This window comes from Lutra lutra, chromosome 14, assembly GCF_902655055.1.
Source record: "Lutra lutra chromosome 14, mLutLut1.2, whole genome shotgun sequence".
Lineage (NCBI taxonomy): Eukaryota > Metazoa > Chordata > Mammalia > Carnivora > Mustelidae > Lutra > Lutra lutra.
This window is the reverse complement of record NC_062291.1, coordinates 54,153,544-54,171,874: the sequence shown is the minus strand read 5'-3', so window position 1 is coordinate 54,171,874 and position 18,331 is coordinate 54,153,544. Positions and strand designations below refer to the sequence as shown.

At 37.7% G+C, this 18,331-nt stretch overlaps 1 protein-coding gene across 4 annotated transcripts in view; it reads left to right on the top strand.

Annotated features, from left to right (window-relative positions):
* Nucleotides 1-18,331, top strand: part of IDE (insulin degrading enzyme) — a 115,752-nt gene that overhangs the window by 57,901 nt on the left and 39,520 nt on the right. For all 4 annotated transcript variants that reach the window (XM_047701959.1, XM_047701958.1, XM_047701960.1 and 1 more), the window contains exons 5-11: nt 2,333-2,455; nt 7,692-7,804; nt 8,529-8,691; nt 9,339-9,431; nt 9,858-9,949; nt 11,553-11,633; nt 13,427-13,530. In XM_047701959.1, the coding sequence (XP_047557915.1) occupies nt 2,333-2,455; nt 7,692-7,804; nt 8,529-8,691; nt 9,339-9,431; nt 9,858-9,949; nt 11,553-11,633; nt 13,427-13,530 (769 nt within the window). The remainder of the gene's footprint in view (nt 1-2,332; nt 2,456-7,691; nt 7,805-8,528; nt 8,692-9,338; nt 9,432-9,857; nt 9,950-11,552; nt 11,634-13,426; nt 13,531-18,331) is intronic.

The window sequence follows — 18,331 nt, the reverse complement described above, 5'->3', positions numbered from 1 at the left end:
TAGAAAGAGAGTCTGAGCATGTCAGCAGGCACATGTGGGCACAGGGGGAGGGGCAGAGGCAGAGGGAAAGAAGCAAATTCCCTACCAAGCACAGAGCCACAACCCCAAGATTGTGACCAGAGCTGAAACCAAGAGTCAGATGCTCAGTTGACTGACCCACCCAGGTGCCCCATCTCTTATTTTTAAAATGGGCCTAAAAATAAAAGAATAGGGACTAGAATGGTAGGATGTTCAGGTGCATTGAAGTTAAAGTAGGATGTTCTAGAGCTGGCTAACCTGATGGAACTTTAATGTTCTAGATAGAGGGAGGCCATGATCTCGGTCTACATAAGCTTTGATCTGAGGGCTGTTTTTTTAAACCGAGAATATTGACCTGATTGTGAGTAGGCAAATCAGAGCACATTTAGACTAAAATTCTGGTTTTGATCTCACACTATGACATTTATAGTCTGTTGAAATAAAACTTAATTTCTCCAAACTTGAGTGTCCCGGTGTCATTTAGTTCACATATTATAGAAATCTGAGCTTCACAGTCTAAATGACAAAGGAAACTGTAATGACTAGTATCCTCTGGAATTGAGGCTTTTAGAATCTTCGGTTAGTAGAAAAGGAAGATACCATCAGTATGCAAGTTTTACCTTAATATGAGAGAACTTCAAATCATTACCCAGCAAAAAGTGCTTTTTCTTCTAGATACTTTTTAAAAAAGATCATATTTATTTATTTGTGAGAGAGAGCGAGCACAAGAAGGGGACAGAGGTATAGAGAGAGGGAGAAGCCGACTCCACAGAGCAGGGAGCCCAGTGTGGCACTGGGTTCCAGGACCCTGGGATTATGACCTGAGCTGAAGGCAGATGCTTAACTGACGGAGCCACCCAGGCGCCCCTCTTCTGGATACTTTTAAGAGCACTTGAATCCCTCAGATAGAGTGAGGGGATATCTCAGGACCCCAAGTAGAGCAAATCTGGAATTGAATTTAAGTAATTTCTTAAGTAAGAAACTGAGAGGACTGGTTAAGAACCTGAAAACTTGACTAAAAAGCTACTGCTTATGCTAGTGAATATTGAGTACATTTGATTGCTTTGTGACTAGAAAAAGTTTAATAAGCACATTGTTAGGCTGTTGCTTGCACACACTCTCCACTAGATCTGTGGATTCAAACATTGAGGCATCTCACCTTGGCTCAGGACTATGCAGTCATACAGGGCTAAAGACTGGATCTAAGAGCGCCATCTGGTGGTTCTTTATAGATACCCAAGTTAATGAAAGGGACTCTTCCAATGCCAGTTCAGCACAGCCATTATAATGGCCCAAGGAAAGAAAATACGTAAAGAATGTTTTTTTTTTTTTAAGGATTTTATTTATTTATTTGACAAAGAGATAGCACAAGTAGGCAGAGTGGCAAGCAGAGGGAGAAGCAGCCTCTCTGCTGAGCAGGGAGCCAATCCCAGGACCCTGGATGACCTGAGCTGAAGACAGACGCTTAACTGACTGAGCCACCCAGGTGACCCAAGAATGTGTTCTGCCATAGTTTCATCTCTGCAGATGAAAGCAACCCATTTAGTAGTGTAAGAAGGAACAACAATTAAAGCTGTTATACAAGGATTTTAGGATGTTTCTAGTCAAGATGCTATTTTGGGGGAGACTCCAATCACTAGAATTCTCCGAGTCCCTAAATGGCAGGATTTTTATTAGAAAGGTAGTACTTAGAGATTGTGACCATTTGCTTTTGACTTGCCTAGTTTACTGTAATTGAGTTATTACATTTTGTAAGAGATCTCCGTGGTTCATATATATGTATGCACATTGCTTGAGACTTATAAAAATAGCATTGCATCCTATTTTTACCAGTCTAGATCAAATCCATGAGAATTCACATCACAAATTTAATGTTACAGCCAAGAATAGTACATTTCTTTCTACAAGTAACTTGGCAAGTTCCAAAAAGATCCCTCAGTGACTTTCTTCAATTAATTATGGAGCACATAGGGAATCGAAAATTAAAGTAAGTGTGAATGGAGGCCATGTAGATCTCATTTTGTCCTATAAGTGCTCATAATACCTACTATCTCATAGGGATTTTAAGGTGTATAATTTTCATAAAGCCCTTTAAGTTCCTAAGGGGACATTCTCTGTGGTTTAAAATGTTATTAATTTGTATTCTTCTTTCCTGTGTATCCAGCTTACATTCAGACATATTAACTAATCATTATGTGTGTTAGCTAGAACTCTTGTTTTTTAAGTTTACTTTATAGCAATGTCCATAACAATTCCATAACTTTAAAGTTCACATATATTTCTTTTTCTAAAAAATGTTTTTCTTCCTTTTCAGGTAACAAATATACTTTAGAGACTAGACCAAACCAAGAAGGCATTGATGTAAGACAGGAGCTACTGAAATTCCATTCTACTTATTATTCATCCAACTTAATGGCTATTTGTGTGTTAGGTCGAGGTAAGAATCCTTAAAATTTTCCATAGAATTGGATAATCTTAGTTTTCCATTTGACTCTTTCAAAGTATTGGGAGAAGAATATACGGCCTTTTATCTACAGAGAGGCTTTTGAAAATGATATTCTTGTTGGAGAATATGTGGAGGGCAATTTTGTTTTTAACTCTGTATTCTAAAAAGGAGTATAGATGCTTTAAAATGGAGACCTGAGAAAAATATACAGTAGGCATATATATAAAAAAATATAGTAGGCTCTATACATATAAAAGCAAAGAAAGGAAGTATAAACAGATTAATAGATTTGACCTTGTAGCCATTCAGAAAACTAGGAATAGGATTAAAAGGCAGGTGAAGGGCAGGGGGGAATCAGATGATGGTACACTGGAAAAATGATTTGGAATATCAATAAAGGTTTGAAGGCTTGACTATTTATTTTCTTATTTTTTAATTTTATTTTTTAAGTTTTTATTTTAATTCCAGTTAATATGCAGTATTATATTAGTTTCAGGTGTACAGTATACTGATTCAACAATTCTGTACATTACCCAGTGCTCATCATGACAAAAGTGCGTTCCTTAATCCCCATCACCTATTCCATCCATCCCCCTCAACTTCCCCTCTGGTAACCATCAGTTTGTTCTTTGTCATTATAAGTCTGTTTCTTGATTTGTCTCTCTCCTTCCCCGCCCCCTTGTTTTGTTTCTTTTTTTTTTTTTTAAAGATTATTTATTTATTTATTTGACAGAGAGAGATCACAAGTAGACAGAGAGGCAGGCAGAGAGAGAGAGAGAGGGAAGCAGGCTCCCTGCTGAGCAGAGAGCCCCACGCGGGACTCGATCCCAGGACCCCGAGACCATGACCTGAGCCGAAGGCAGCGGCCTAACCCACTGAGCCACCCAGGCGCCCCTTTGTTTTGTTTCTTAAATTCCACATAAGAATGAAATAATATGGTATTGGTCTTTCTCTGACTGACTTATTTCTCTTAGCATTATGCTGTCTAGCTCTGTCAGTGTTGTTGCAGATGGTAAGATTTCATTCTTTTTTATGGATGAGTAATATAATCCATTCTCTCTCTCTCTGTCTCTCTCTCTATATATCACATCTTTATTCATTCATTTATTTGTGGATACTTGGGTACTTCCACATAAAGGTTTGACTTTTTAAATGCAAATTAAGTAAGACAATGTACTGTTTCCTCCTGTTAAATTACCATAATTTTGTTTTTGTTTTAAGTAATACTCATTATGGAGGAGCAGTGCCCTTTTTGTGTTGGTGATGGTATATACAATTTATGCAGTTGTTCTAGACTTTCTGGAGAACAGATTAACAAGGTGTATCACCCTTAAAAAGTTTGTTTTTACTTCTAGAAATGCAGTCTAAGGAAATAACCAGAGTTGTTCAAAAAGTGGATGTACTAGGATGTTTCTGTCAGTATAGTATTAGTTAAAAGTTAGAAATGATCTGATTGTTCAACTAATGGAAGATAGGTTAAATAATGATGTTATAGCTATGTAATATGGCATCTTATAGAAAACTGCATGTCTTCTCCCACTTTCTGTTCTCCTTCCTGCTTTATTTTTCTTTACAACATTTATTACCACCTGAAATATTAAATATTTATTTATCCTTGTCCACCATACTAGAAAGTAATGTACTTGAGAATAGAAGCTATTCTGTTCACTGCTTTGTCCGCAGTGCCTGAGTTAGTGCTTGACACGTCATAGGCACATGGTAAATATATATTGAGTGAATAAATAATTTTATGACAGTGTTTCAATAACATGGGAAAATATTCTTAATATGTCCAATAGAAAGCAAAAGCACTCTGTAAAAACAATGTGCTATATGGTCTCTTTGGGGATTTATAAAAACTTACAATAGACATATATAATATAGACATAAGACAAAATAAACATATACTAGAAATTTAATGTGATATAGTAGTTGGGAATCATGCTCTAGACTCTTACAACTTGAGTTTGAATTCCAGATATACCACCTACTTAGCTGTGCGGCCTTGAGCTAACAGACTTTTCAGATCTCTGAACTCTAGTTTTTACATTTTTAAAATGGAGGTGTGCTACCTCACAAGCTGTTATTAGGTTTAATGAAGGTAACGCGGAAGTGTTTAGCATGGTGCCTGGCACATAGCAAACGCTCCATAAATGGTAGCTGCTTTTAGCATCCCATAATCCTGAGATTATGAGCAACTTTTGTTTCCTTCTTTTTGCATTTGTTGTTCGTTTTCTACTTTTGGCAAATGTTACATTTGTAAGTAGAAAATAAACAACTATATATATTTTAAGTTGGTAATAGGAACCAGGGTATAAAATGGGTCCAAGGAGTGAAGGCAATAAAATAAAAGGAGTCTTTGTAACTCTGTGTGCTTGCTAACAGTAGCTAGTTCTAGAGTGTTAAGTAACCCTGGGTATTTAGAGCCTAGTCCTGGGAATATTTTTGTCTGTGTTGTGTTGAAATAAAAAACACTTGATTTCAGTAAGCACTTACTGGGCAAGTGACAATGACAACAGATGAATCATCCAGGAGGCCTGCCTTCCTTGTTCCCTGTTTATTGGAAGTGACAGAACAAGTGTCTAAAAGAAACAGATGTTTCAGTTTCCTGATTGGATACGCACCACTCTCCTAGTGGGACTGACCTGTGCTCAGTTCAGTGGACTTGATGAGGGCCTGGGAGAGGTGTCCTTGCAGCACAAGAGGTGTGAGGAGGAAATAGGAACTCTCAGGTTTAATAGAAAATCTGCTCCTTCTTCTAGGATGAGGGGGAGAGAAAGAGTAAGCATGTGGAAGGATCTCTATCACAAAGGGACAAAAAGGTTTTTCTCTGTTCGCCCACGGGACCATCCCTCTAGTTGTGACAGCACTAATTACCTGGAAACTTGGCAAATAAGTAACTATCAAGTACAGACCCTGGGATTGCCAAATCCTCATGATGTCACGATGAAAGGGACTTGCTTCCGTGATGTCCCGTAGCTAGCTCACTGCAGAGGGGAAAAGACAAGACTGCAGTATCATAGAGCTGCTTTACCTTTAAAAAAACTACACTGTGAACTTAATGCTTTCAGGGTAGAAATACTCGAAAGGCTCACCTGGGAGAACCTTGCTCTAAAGAGCCTCGCTCTTGCCAGCCCCTCAGCCTGTTAAAGCTTTATGTACTGCCCACTTTGTTTCAAGTCACATGTTCCATCTGTGCATGAAGATACGCCTGCCGTCTCTTGCTCCAGATACACTTACTCCATTCCTGAGCTTCCTTGTCATATAACGAGTAGCCGCTGGTCCTCCTTGTATTGGGTTCTGGACATTTTGAGGTCCTGTGTACATGTCAGAAAAAATAGAAGTAAAAATATGTACGTTTAATACGTGAAGTACAAATGCTCATATTCATAAGGCCTAAAGGAGAATTTCATACTATATAAAGGCAGATCTCAAGTAGTGATTAAGTGCTCTCTTAAAAAGTTCAAAATGGGTTACAGAATACCGAGGGAAATTTCTTACTTGATCCAAATGCTTCCTGACAGTAACAGGTGATTTGAATGTTTATACCATATATAAATACCCTATTCTTGAGGAGACAGAATCAAGGTGAGTGGTTATCTTGTTTATTAAAAGATAACCTTTTGGGCACCTCGCTGGCTCAGTCAGAGCATGTCACTCTTGATCTCAGATTCCATGAGTTCAAGCCCCATGTTGGACATAGAGATTACTTAACAAGAAAACAACAGCAACAACAAAAAAACCAGTCCTTTTTCCACTTTTTAATTTTTTGAATGATGGAAATACGTATACACAGAAAAAAAATTTACTCCACGTGGAAAGATACAAAGTAGAAATCAAGTTTTTCTCTTTTCTCCCATCCTGTGATAATAGTGCCCTCTCCTCAAAAATCTCACCTTAGGAGCGCCTGGGTGGCTCAGTTGGTTAAGCAACTGCCTTAGGCTCAGGTCATGATCCCAGAGTCCTGGGATCGAGTCCCTCTGACCTCCCTTCTCATGCTCTCTCTCTCTCTCTCTCAAATAAATAAATTTTTAAAAAGAACCTTAAAAAAAAAATTCTAAAAAAAAAAAAAAATCTCACCTTAAGTCATTTTTTGTTATACTTCCAAAAGTGGGATTTTGTTAATATACTCACACGTAAGTATGCCTTTTAAAAAAATTGAGATTGCCTGCCATTTTCACTTCATAGAGCTTTAAGATATTTTTGTATCAGCACATAGAGATCTCTCCCTTATTAATGACTGCATAAAATTCTAATGTATAGACATTTAATAATATTCACATACTCATAGATGTTTAGGTCATCTCTAGTTTTTGTTATTAAAAAAATGCTGCAGTGAACATGCCATACATCTTTATAAACTTTTCAAGTATAACTCTTTATAAAAGAATATAGGTAGGTGATAACATAGAATAACTTCAAGTGGCCATTTCATTCTAACCGTAATTACAAGCCTTTGAATGGGTTTGGCACATTATGATACAGAACCATATAATGTTAGACCTTGGAAGAGACATGTGATCATCTCCCCCAGTGTTCTCATTTTACAGAGCCTGAAGTGGTTAACCAGGGTTGTCCAGGTAGTCAGTTGATATGGTTGGTGAAGCCAGGGTTAGGATCCAAGTCGTCTCATCTCCCCACCCAGGACTCTTTTCACTATTTTGTACTCTTTTCCCACAGAATCACTCACAAGTTCTAATATTTGACTCTTAACAATGGGCTTAGACTGTGTCTGTTTATAAAGTATATGTTATCATCGATCAGCTGATGGTTTCATATGTGCCTGTTGGCAGTTGTAGATCAATTAGTTTTCCAAATGCAGCCAACTCTTCTTTTACTGTTTTAATACACGTTTTAAATTTATTGCAAGACAACATTTGTAAAACAGTTTTTAAACCGTAAAGAGCTAGACATGTGTGAGGTATAGTTACCGGTATGGCTTGGCTTTAGAAGTTGCACAGGCCCTGATGGGATTGAGCAGAGTGCTTCAGTTTCATCAGATGCAGCTTTAAAAAAATCATAGGTTTTCTTTTTAATAGTCTGGAGGTTTTTCAGGAGATCCTAAGGTTTTGTTTAGCTTTACTGAGATATGATTGACATGTAACATTGGATAAGTTTAAGGTATACAATATAGTGATTTTATATATGTATAAAAGATCCTAAGGTTTTAAATACTGCCTGTCATGTTACAAGTAGTTTAAGTTCTGTTTTCATTATTTTCTTACAGAATCTTTAGACGACCTAACTGATCTGGTGGTAAAGTTATTTTCTGAAGTTGAGAACAAAAATGTCCCACTGCCAGAATTTCCTGAACACCCTTTCCAAGAAGAACATCTTAAAGTAAGTGCATGTATTTCTGTTATTTTTTCTTTTTTAATTCAGGGTCATAATATATGCCAGTTTACCAAAGAGTAGATGAAAAATTTTGGAAGTTTTATTTATACAGGTTTTTTTCATCCTTTTTTTTTTTAAGGATTTAATTAATCTATTTAGAGAGAGAAAATGAGTGGTGGGGAGAGGCAGACAGGGAGAGAGAGAGAGAAGCAGACCCCCCCACTGAGCAGAAAGACCAATGTGGGGTTCGATCCCAGGACCCAGAGACCATGACCTGAGTTGAAGGCAGACACCCAACTGACTGAACCACCCAGGCGCCCATGTTTATACAGTTTTTAATATCTGTTTGGATACTTGAATCAGTTTCACATTTATTAGGGATATGTATCACCAAAGAGATATCGATATATATCTGATCTTTGCATACTAAAAGTAGTTATGGTAGTTAGAGCCTTGCTAAACTGTAGAAGCTCTTCTCCAGTGCCAGAAGACAAGCATATTGAGCCGCATGGCCAAGGGGACCAGACATGGGCTGTACACCAACTGTAATGAAAGTCCATTTAGAAAGAGCCCAAGCCAATTACTGTTTGTGGTCAGTACAGTTTTCTCTGGGGCAATTGATTCTCTTGAATTTGGGATTTTTCCATGAAAATCTGTATTCTTCATAGTTCATAAATATTTTATTCAGTAGGAGTTGATATAGCTAATCTTTCTTGATTTTTTTTTCCAGCAACTTTACAAAATAGTACCCATTAAGGACATTAGGAATCTTTACGTGACATTTCCCATACCTGACCTTCAGAAATACTACAAATCAAATCCTGGCCATTATCTTGGTCATCTCATTGGTCATGAAGGTCCTGGAAGTCTGTTATCAGAACTTAAATCAAAAGGTAAGTCTTTTGGGTACCAGCTTCTGAGGGTAGTACCACACATCCTTTTACTCTAGCTCTCATTTTCTCCTAGATTTTTTTGTGTGAAGGAACATATTTGGATGAGACAGTTTTGGGTTTATGGGAGAGTGAGGTGGTTGTTAATGTGCTTTTGATTTTTTGCTCTGGGTTCTCCCCCTGCCACCATAATTTGTTTTACTCTTCAGTATTGTGCAGCGAGGTTTAGATTTTTCAAGAGATTGTGCTGCATGTTTTAAATAACAGACAGGTTCAAAAGTAAAAGTTCACGTTGGTATTCTTTCTCATCTCTGTGGAATAACAGTACACGTTATTTATTTGCCTGCTCTTACCCATCAGACCAGAGGTTGTATAAGGATCTAGTTAGTAGGTGATTTCCAAGGCCCCTCTCAGCTCAGGCTCTTCTTTCATGACTTGAAGAGCCCTGAGGAAACCTCCCAACCCGAAAAAATCCCTTCAGTCTTCCACAGTGTCTGAAATAGTTTTTCTGAACCAATTTTTTCTGCTTTTTTGTGCAAACGGTCCATTGTAATATCTTGGGAACATATAGTATAAATTAAAAAAAAAATTCTTTATCTTAAAGGAAGCTACACATATAAGCCTGTTTTGATTTCCTTTGAATTTTACAGGCTGGGTAAATACTCTTGTTGGTGGACAGAAGGAAGGAGCCCGAGGTTTTATGTTTTTTATCATTAATGTGGACCTGACTGAGGAAGGATTATGTAAGTATTGACCTGTTTGTTTTTTAATGAAAATTGACTTCTTATGATAAATTCTTAAAATTTTCTTAATGCTGTGGATCTGTTTTATGTAAAGCCATAAAGTCTTTAGTTCATACAATTCATCCATTGTGTTTTTCATGTGCAGCTTGGCCTTCATTTCATGGATGACTTTTTCCTCCTTAACAACCTGTCATTATGTTACATTTATGAAATGTGTCCTTGGCCTTTCGTTGGCTCATTAACTTCCCCAAAGTCCCTTTTGTCCCATGTCCTAGAGCCTGGAGGGCCATGTGTGTGGAACCCTAAAACCAGTGTCAGGGAGGTGAGGCCTCCATTTCTACCTACCTGACTTTACCTTAGGAGTGAGCTCACTGCTTTGAAGGATACAAGGACTGAATGGTTTTTAAGTGTGCCCCTTTCTTCCAGTACACGTTGAAGATATAATTTTGCACATGTTTCAGTACATTCAGAAGTTACGTGCAGAAGGACCTCAAGAATGGGTTTTCCAAGAGTGCAAGGTAATTTTGTTTCACCAAAATTTTTCTTAAGGAAATTTTTTCAGGAAACATATATATGTGAATTAATTTAAATTTAAGGCCCAATGAAACTTTTAAAGTTTTTGGGTTTTTTGTTGTTGTTATTTAAACTCTAAAATCTTGCAGTGCGTAATAGCTTTAGTTAAAGCTTAGTTGTACTACTCTGATTGGCTACCTGGGGCACAATTAGGGCTAAGGCATCAAGTAACTTTTTTTCGGAGGGAAAAAGGAATTGCTTTTCTGTCCCTCATAACAAAGCCAGCAGTTTCTTGAGCTTGTATCTATCAGGGCGTACCTTAGTGTTTGCCAAAAGCTTCATGAGCCTCTGTCATTTTCAGATCTGCTGACAAAAATCTACCGTGAACTTTGAAAGAAATTGTGAATTGTTTTTTATATGATTATGTTCTTAAAAGTGCTTTTATTGTATGTTTGGAAAAGCCTGGCTATCTCTTACTATTTTTTAATAAAACAGATGTTCTCTTTCAGAATTTTACTATTATTACTTTATTTTTAAAGTTCAATTTATTTGAGAGAGAGTGCGCACAGGGGAGAGGGACAGCGGGAAGGGCAGTGTTTAAGCAGACACAGGGCTCTATCCCACAACCCTGAGATATGACCTGAGCCAAGACCAGGAGTTGGACACTCAACCACCCGCGCCACCCAGGTGTCCCTGCCAGAATTTTAAAGCCTTCTTTAAAATGTTTTTTAGAAATATGTGCTTTATATTTAAGGCTTATTGAGATTCTGAAATGTATTTTTAAGATAAGAGAAATCCAGGCACCTAGGTGGCTCGGTGGGTTAAGCCTCTGCCTTTGACTCAGGTCATGATCTCAAGGTCCTGGGATCGAGTCCCGCATTAGGCTCTCTGCTTGGTGAGGAGCCTGCTTCCCCCTCTCCCTCTGCCTGCCTCTCTACTTACTTGTGATCTCTCTCTCTCTCTCTCTGTCAAATTAAAAAAATAAATAAAAAGAAATTCTGGTTTTTGTGTGTGTGTGTTTTTTTTTTTTTTCAAGATTTTCTTTATTTGAGAGAGAGAGTGAGTGAGAGATAGCACAAGTTGGGGAGCAGCAGGCAGAGTGAGAAGCAGGATCTCCTCTGAGCAGGGAGCTTGTATGTGGGACTCGATCCCAGGACCCTGGGATCATAACCTGAGCCAAAGGCAGCCGCTTAACCAACTGAGCCACCCAGGTGCCCAAAAGAAATCCTTTTTACTTAGGTTAAAGTTTAAAGGGATACTCTGCTTGTGGAACTTAGGATAGGAGCTTCTAATCTGGATGCAATTCTCTGAATGGATCAACAAAATGATCATCTGTGTAACTGTTGATCTTGCAAAGTTCTTGCACAATTTTCCTAAATTCTTTGACTAATAGTTTCAATATTTTAGGCTAAACAATCATACTCTGTTTTGGTTATTTTCATTTGTGTTCTGTACATTTCTAAATCAAGCATAGCTGATTTTTCCTGATAAAGTTAAATATGGAGTAGAAAGTCTGTAGTGCAAGCTAGAAACTAAAAAAAGAACTTTTTTTAAGTATTTCTAAGTAGTAGTTGACTTACATGTAATTGGATTAATTTTCCATTTTAGGACTTGAATGCTGTTGCATTTAGGTTTAAAGATAAAGAGAGGCCACGGGGCTATACCTCTAAGATTGCAGGAATATTGCATGTAAGTTTGTTATTTTATGTATACATTACTATATAGAGTATTTTTGTGATCCCGCATGTATTACCTTCAGTACTACATGAATGATAAAAATAGAAACTGTAGTATAAAACTTCAGATGTTGTAGCAACCTGGCAAACTTTGATGTCAAACCATGCTTAAAATCTTAATTTTCATCACCCTAAAAATTATCATCTATAATATTTCTCATTACAGAGGCATTTTGTTTCTTGGATTTAAATATTTTAAATATTTGAAATATTTTTCAATTCTACAATGTATCAGTTGCTGATGTATGAAAGCCATAAAGATCATCTACTGGTCTCCATTTCTGTTGCTACTACCCTAGTCTGAGCTACCATCATTTCTTGCCTTGACTACCATTATAATCTCTTACATGGGAATCTCTGTTTTCCCTCTTGTTTCACACTATAGTTTATTTTTCCAGCCTCAGTAATATTTTGAAAACCAAAATCAGATTGTCTCTCTGTGTAATCCTTCAGTAGTTCCTTATCAGAATAAAATCCAAAATGGCATGTTGGATTACAAAGTGATCTGCCTGACTCTCTAACCATGTTCTATGTGACTCCCCAACCCATCTCCCTGTTCTCTTTCCCCTCCAGCTGTACTGGCTGCCTGCCTGCCTAATTTTCAAGTGTTAAGTTTATTCTCCCTCGTGGAACCTTTTACATTAGCTGTTTTCTCTGCCTAGAACTCCTCTCTCTTGTCTTTGCATGGCTTGGTTCTTATTTGGGTTTCCACTTAAGTGTGTCTTCCTCACAGAGACCTTCCCTGACCTCTCAGTCATGCCCTGCCCCTTTTTATTTCATAGCACCTATCACTATAACAACGCAATTTGTTTATTGTCTGCCTCCCTCCTAATTAGAATATAAGCTCCTTGGGTCCAGTAAGTGAAGGGGATTAAGAGTGCACTTACCTTGATGAACACTGAGCAATAATATAGAATTGTTGAATCACTGTACATCCGAAACTAATATAACACTCTATGTTAACCAAACTGGAATAAAAAAAACCAAAACCTTAAAACTCTGGTCACTCCCTCTCCTAACTTACATGTTCATTGTTCTATATTTTAGTTCAGCCTTGAGTCTTAATCCCCAAATGAATTATTATTATTATTAACTGCATTATTGTATACCACAATAAAAAAAAAAAAGGAATATAAGCTCATTAGGGATCAGGGACATCATCTGTCTTGCCTGGCACAGAGTAGATGTTTGTTAAATATTTGTTGAACAAGTGACTCAATCTGTCTCAGTATAATGGAAGTTGCTCTTACTAATAAAAAACACCTTCGACATTATTTTTCTTCACTAGCCAAAAATATAAGCCACTCCTCTCCCAGCACCTTTCTAAATGCTTTTCTAATTTCATTCATAGAAATTTGAGAGGAAATTCTGTTTATAAAAATGTGTGTACTTTATAGTAAGAATCCTACAGGTGTCAGCATTTCACTATCAAATTTTCTTCATTAATGAGGATTCAGTTTTTAGCCAGAAATATTACACTTTTCCCTGAAAAAATTGTGATTTTGCTCTCAATAATGTAAATGTATTTGGGGATTAACTGCAAAATCATGCTGCAATAGGAAACTGCTTCAAGTGTGGTAAGAAAGAAAAAGGAAATTTTTCCAGCTGAGTAAAATTTAGTTGAAGGAGGATGGGGGGATGTAAAATAATGGGTTTAATGTGTTAGATATTTGTTTGCTTTTAATAAGTTAGACTCTGTAGTAGCCTTGCACATTTCATTTATCTATTTCTTTTCCTTTTAATAAGTATTATCCCCTAGAAGAAGTGCTCACAGCTGAATATTTACTGGAAGAATTTAGACCTGACTTAATAGAGATGGTTCTCGACAAACTCAGACCAGAAAATGTCCGGTGAGTCACTCTATAGATTTTACTGCTACATACTATATTTTCAATAATGGCTAGAAGCTGAAAATTTGGAACTGTGAGTAAAACATTTTTAAACTTGTTATGGAGCATGATTAAAGTAGAAAGAATAGAAACATCAGCAAATCAAAACATGACCAGCCTTTGTTATCTTTAACCACTGCTCCTCACTCATTTTCCCTCCACTCTAGATTGAGGAAGGACCTCTAAAACATGAAGACTTTTAATTTATTATTTATTTATTTATTTTAAAGATTTTATTTATTTATTTGACAGAGAGATCACAAGTAGGCAGGCAGGGAGTGGGTGGGGAAGCAGGCTCTCCGGTGAGCAGAGAGCCGGATGCGGAGCTCCGTCCCAAGACCCTGAGATCATGACCTGAGCCGAAGGCAGAGGCTTAACCCACTGAGCCACCCAGGTGCCCTGGGTGAAGGGCATGAAGACTTTTTTTTTTTTTTAAATGAAGCAAGGGGTGCCTGGGTAGCTCAGTCGGTTGGGCTTCTGACTCCTGATTTTGGCTCAGGTCATGACCTCAGGGTCCCGGGATTGAGCCCGCATCAGGCTTCATGCTCAGAAGGGAGTCTGTTGAGGATTCCCCCCCATATCTCTCTCTCTTTCTCTTTCTCCCACTCATTCTCTCTCTCTCAAATAAATAAATATTAAAAAAAATCATAATTTCATTATCATGAATAAAATGTAGTAATAGATCATCTTAACCTGACTTCATCCCAACTCAAATCACTACATATCTGGCTTCATAAACAAGTGAGGACACCCTCTTTTTTCTTAAGTGGAAGTAAGGATTACAGTCTCAAAAGCCTTCTCACTGACCAGTGATTAACCAGGAGATCAAAAGTTGGAGGAGCTCTCACAGTAACAAATATGTTCTTATTAGAGGAGGTTCAGCCCTACAGAGCTTATGAACTATCCCATGATATTTCTGCCTCAAAATTGAATTTCATCCATGTTTTCCAAAGTGAAATAATACCAGAAATATATTTAAGGGGCACATATTTTGCATTTTTATTTTTTCTCCTCTATCAAGCACGTATTTCCAAAATTCTCCTGGGAACATGGAGATTGAGTAAATATGTTTTTTGGAACAGTCATTTTATGAATAAAATCAACAATCTGGCTGAAGATTTTGAAGAAGAAAAATCCTTCTGACCGAACTGTTCCATCAGTGTCTTTTTCCTAGTTACCATTGTTTGCATTTTTCCAGACTTGTACTGGCAACAAACGATGGGAAAATTAAAAGAAATATTATTGGTAGTTATGTAATGTGATAAATATGATAAAATGACATAGAATTCATTCTATGTACACATTCTATCAAATATAATTTTCCTAGTTTGGGTATTTTACTATAATTAATGTAAGATGTAACCATTGAGGGAACTGGGTGAAGAGTACATGGAACCTCCCTGTATTATTTTTGTAACTTCTGTGAATTTGTAATTATTTCAGACTTGAAAGAAAAAATATTTACAATAGCAACAAAAATGTAAAATAACTAGGAATGAATTTAATCAAAGATAAGCAAGACTTCATCATACAAAACTACAAAACAGTGCTGAAAGAAGTTAAAGACCTTGTTAGGAGACTTGCTATTAAATTTTCTCCAGGCTGATTCAGAGGCTCTGTGTAATCACAATCAAAATCCTTGTAGCCTTTTTTCCTTTCAGTAATTGGTAAATTGATTCCATAATACCTATGGGCATACAAAGGACCTGGATTATCCATACACTTTTTTTTTTTTTAAGATTTATTTATTTATTTTAGAGTGAGAGCAGGTGTGGGGCAGGGGGAAAGGCATCAGGAGAGAGAGGGAGAATCTCGAGCAGACCCCATGCTGAGCCTGGAGCTGGACGGGGGACTTGAACCCAGGATCCTGAGGTAATGACTTGAGCTGAAACCAAAAGTCAGATGCTGAACCAACTGAGCCACCCATGTGCCCAGCCCTAACACCCTTGAACATAAAAACAAAAGTTGGAGGACTCAAGCTACTGGATTTGAAGGCTAACTATAAAGCTATGTTAATTAAGACATTGTGCATTGGCCTGAGGATCAAAAAGAAATCATTAGCATAGAACAGAGCCCAGAAATAGGCCCACATATACATGCTCAGAGGATTTTTGTTTTGGTGGTGGTAAAACACATGAAATTTACAGTTTTAACCATTTCTAGGTTTACAATTCAGTATTATGTTCATATTGTTAAATATATTCATATTGTGAAGCAGATCTCCAAACTTTTTCACCTTGTAAAACTGAAACTGTGCCCATTAAACAACAAGTCTTCTTTTCTCTCTCCTACCATCTCCTGGTAACCACCATTCTGTTTTGTTTTCATGAATTTGACTACTTATTATGTAATATCAGTGAACTCATACAATATATCTTTGTTTCACTTAACATAATGTCTGTTAGATTCAAAGGTGTTGTACTATGTGACAGAATTTCTGTTTTGCCAAATTAAATCTACAAATATGGCTGTAGAGTCTTGGCCACATGCTCTGCTTAAATCTTAAGTAAATCTTTGCTTAGGAGTTCTTGCTGAATCCATGCAAGTCCTAGGATACTGTGTTCTTGTCTAAATGTTTGGTAGTCTGATAGTTAACTAGAATTTTATGAGAGGTCAGTGCCTATGGCTTATGCTTTTTTTAGGCTCCACATTTGTCCATCTCCATCTTCTGCCTCTTCTCTCATCCTCTGGTATTTCTTTTCTTTTCTTTCTTTTTTTTTTTAAGATTTTATTTATTTGGCAGAGAAAGACATAGCAAGAGAGGGAACACAAGCAGGGGAGTGGGAGAGGGAGAAGCAGGCTCCTTGCTGAGCAGGGAGCCCGATGCAGGGCTTGATCCTAGGACCCTGGGATCGTGACCCGAGCCAAAGGCAGACGCTTAATGACTGAGTCACCCAGGTACCTCACCTCCGGTATTTCTAAAAGGTGGTGGGCAGTGATCCTTTTGGGATTTGTTAGTTGCCTAAGTATCAGAGAATGTGAATGATCTGCACTGGAGATGTGAATTCATTTGAATTACTGGCTGGCTCACTCATTAATACTGGCCTGGGTTTTGACCACCTTTTTTTCTGTTGTTTGGTCCACCTTTGCAGTTTAAAGACCCATGTTTTTTCTTTTTTCTAAAAGATTTTATTTATTTATTTGAGGGAGAGAGTGTGTACAAGCAGCAGGCGGGGCAGAGAGAGAGGGTGAAGCAGGCTTCTCTCTGAGCAGAGAGCCCAACGTGGGCCTCAGTCCCAGTACCTGGGATCACGACCTGAGCTGAAGGCAATTGCTTAATGGACTGAGCCATGCAGGCACCCCGGCCCATGTGTTTTCTAAAAACAATATAAATAAGATGTTATTAGTCCTGTCATCTGCCAGCCTAAGACCAGTGTATCACATTTTGCTTTAGGTCTTATGTCCTATTGGATTATGAGGTCCTTCCAGGTAAGAACTGTGTTTTTTTCAGAATCAAGTTACCAAGGGCTCAAAAAAAGGTGGTTGACTTCCCTAAGCCTTTAGCCTAACCTTTCTTGATTCCTTCTTTCTTTAAGAAACCCCTTTAAGAAGTGTTTTTTTATCATGTTTCATGAACCTCTATTTCTTCAGCACTGTAGCCTTCCTATTACAATTCTTTAAGGCTTTGGGTTTCATCAATAAATTTTTTTTTTGTACTTTTTTTCTTCTTTGAGGCATGTTTTTTGGAAATAGGATTTGATATCATGATATGGTAGAATTCTTCCGGTGGAAGGATAGAATTCATCTACTTAGAATCCTTATTTAAAAAGTAATGAAACCGAAGCTCAGAGGCTTGCCTAATTTAGATCTTAACTGTGATTTTGGCAAGATCTCAAAGAAAATGAGTCAGAGTATTGACCAGAATCCAAGTTTCTGATGGCCAGATCTGTACTCTCTGTACTAATTCTGTTTGAATTCATCACAGTTACCTGTGAAGCCTCTTCTCATTCTTGGATGTCTTTCTTTGCTCTCTCAGGAATTATTTGCCAAAGTCTCATGAGAATTCATGTCTGGGGAGCCATATTCCCGATAGTCTATAGTCAGGATGCTTATTGTTTCTGAAAGAGTGCTGTCCAGCCATAACAGCTGTTCATTTCCTCTGAACATTTCTAAATGGCTGACTTGAAGTTGGTAGTGGGCATTCATTCTAGCCCACTGCTGTAAGTTTCACTGTAAGTTCACTGCTGTAAGTTTCAGTATGAAAAGAAAAGTTCTTTTCTCTCCCCTTTCTAAGGACCGTATAGTACCATATCAGCAGCCAATTCTTTGTGGATAGAATTAAAGAATAGCCTGGGTGGCTCAGTCATTTAAGCCTCTGCCTTCCGCTCAGGTTATGATCTCGGGGTCCTGGGATTAAGCCCCATGTTGGGCTCTCTGCTCAGCAGGGGGCCTGCTTCCCCCGCCACCCTCCCCCTGCCTGCCTCTCTGCCCACTTGTGATCCCTCTCTCTCCCTGTCAAATAAATAAGTAAAATCTAAAAAAAATATATATATAGCCTTGTCACATACACACACTTAAAAAACTCGTCAAGACTATTTTTAAGCATAATTAGATTTCCAGCAGATAGTCTAAGGATGCAGCAGTCTCTGTGCTAGTTTCTCTCAGCTGTCTGCAGTTAAATATTTTGCAGCTCTCCATGGCATACTTAGATTACTGTGCTTTCTCTTCTTTTTCTCCTAACTTAAGTCTCTTACACTTTCATACTCTGGTTTGTAGATTTTGGTGTAAGTTTGATGTGTATATGCTGTGTCTCTTTTGTTAT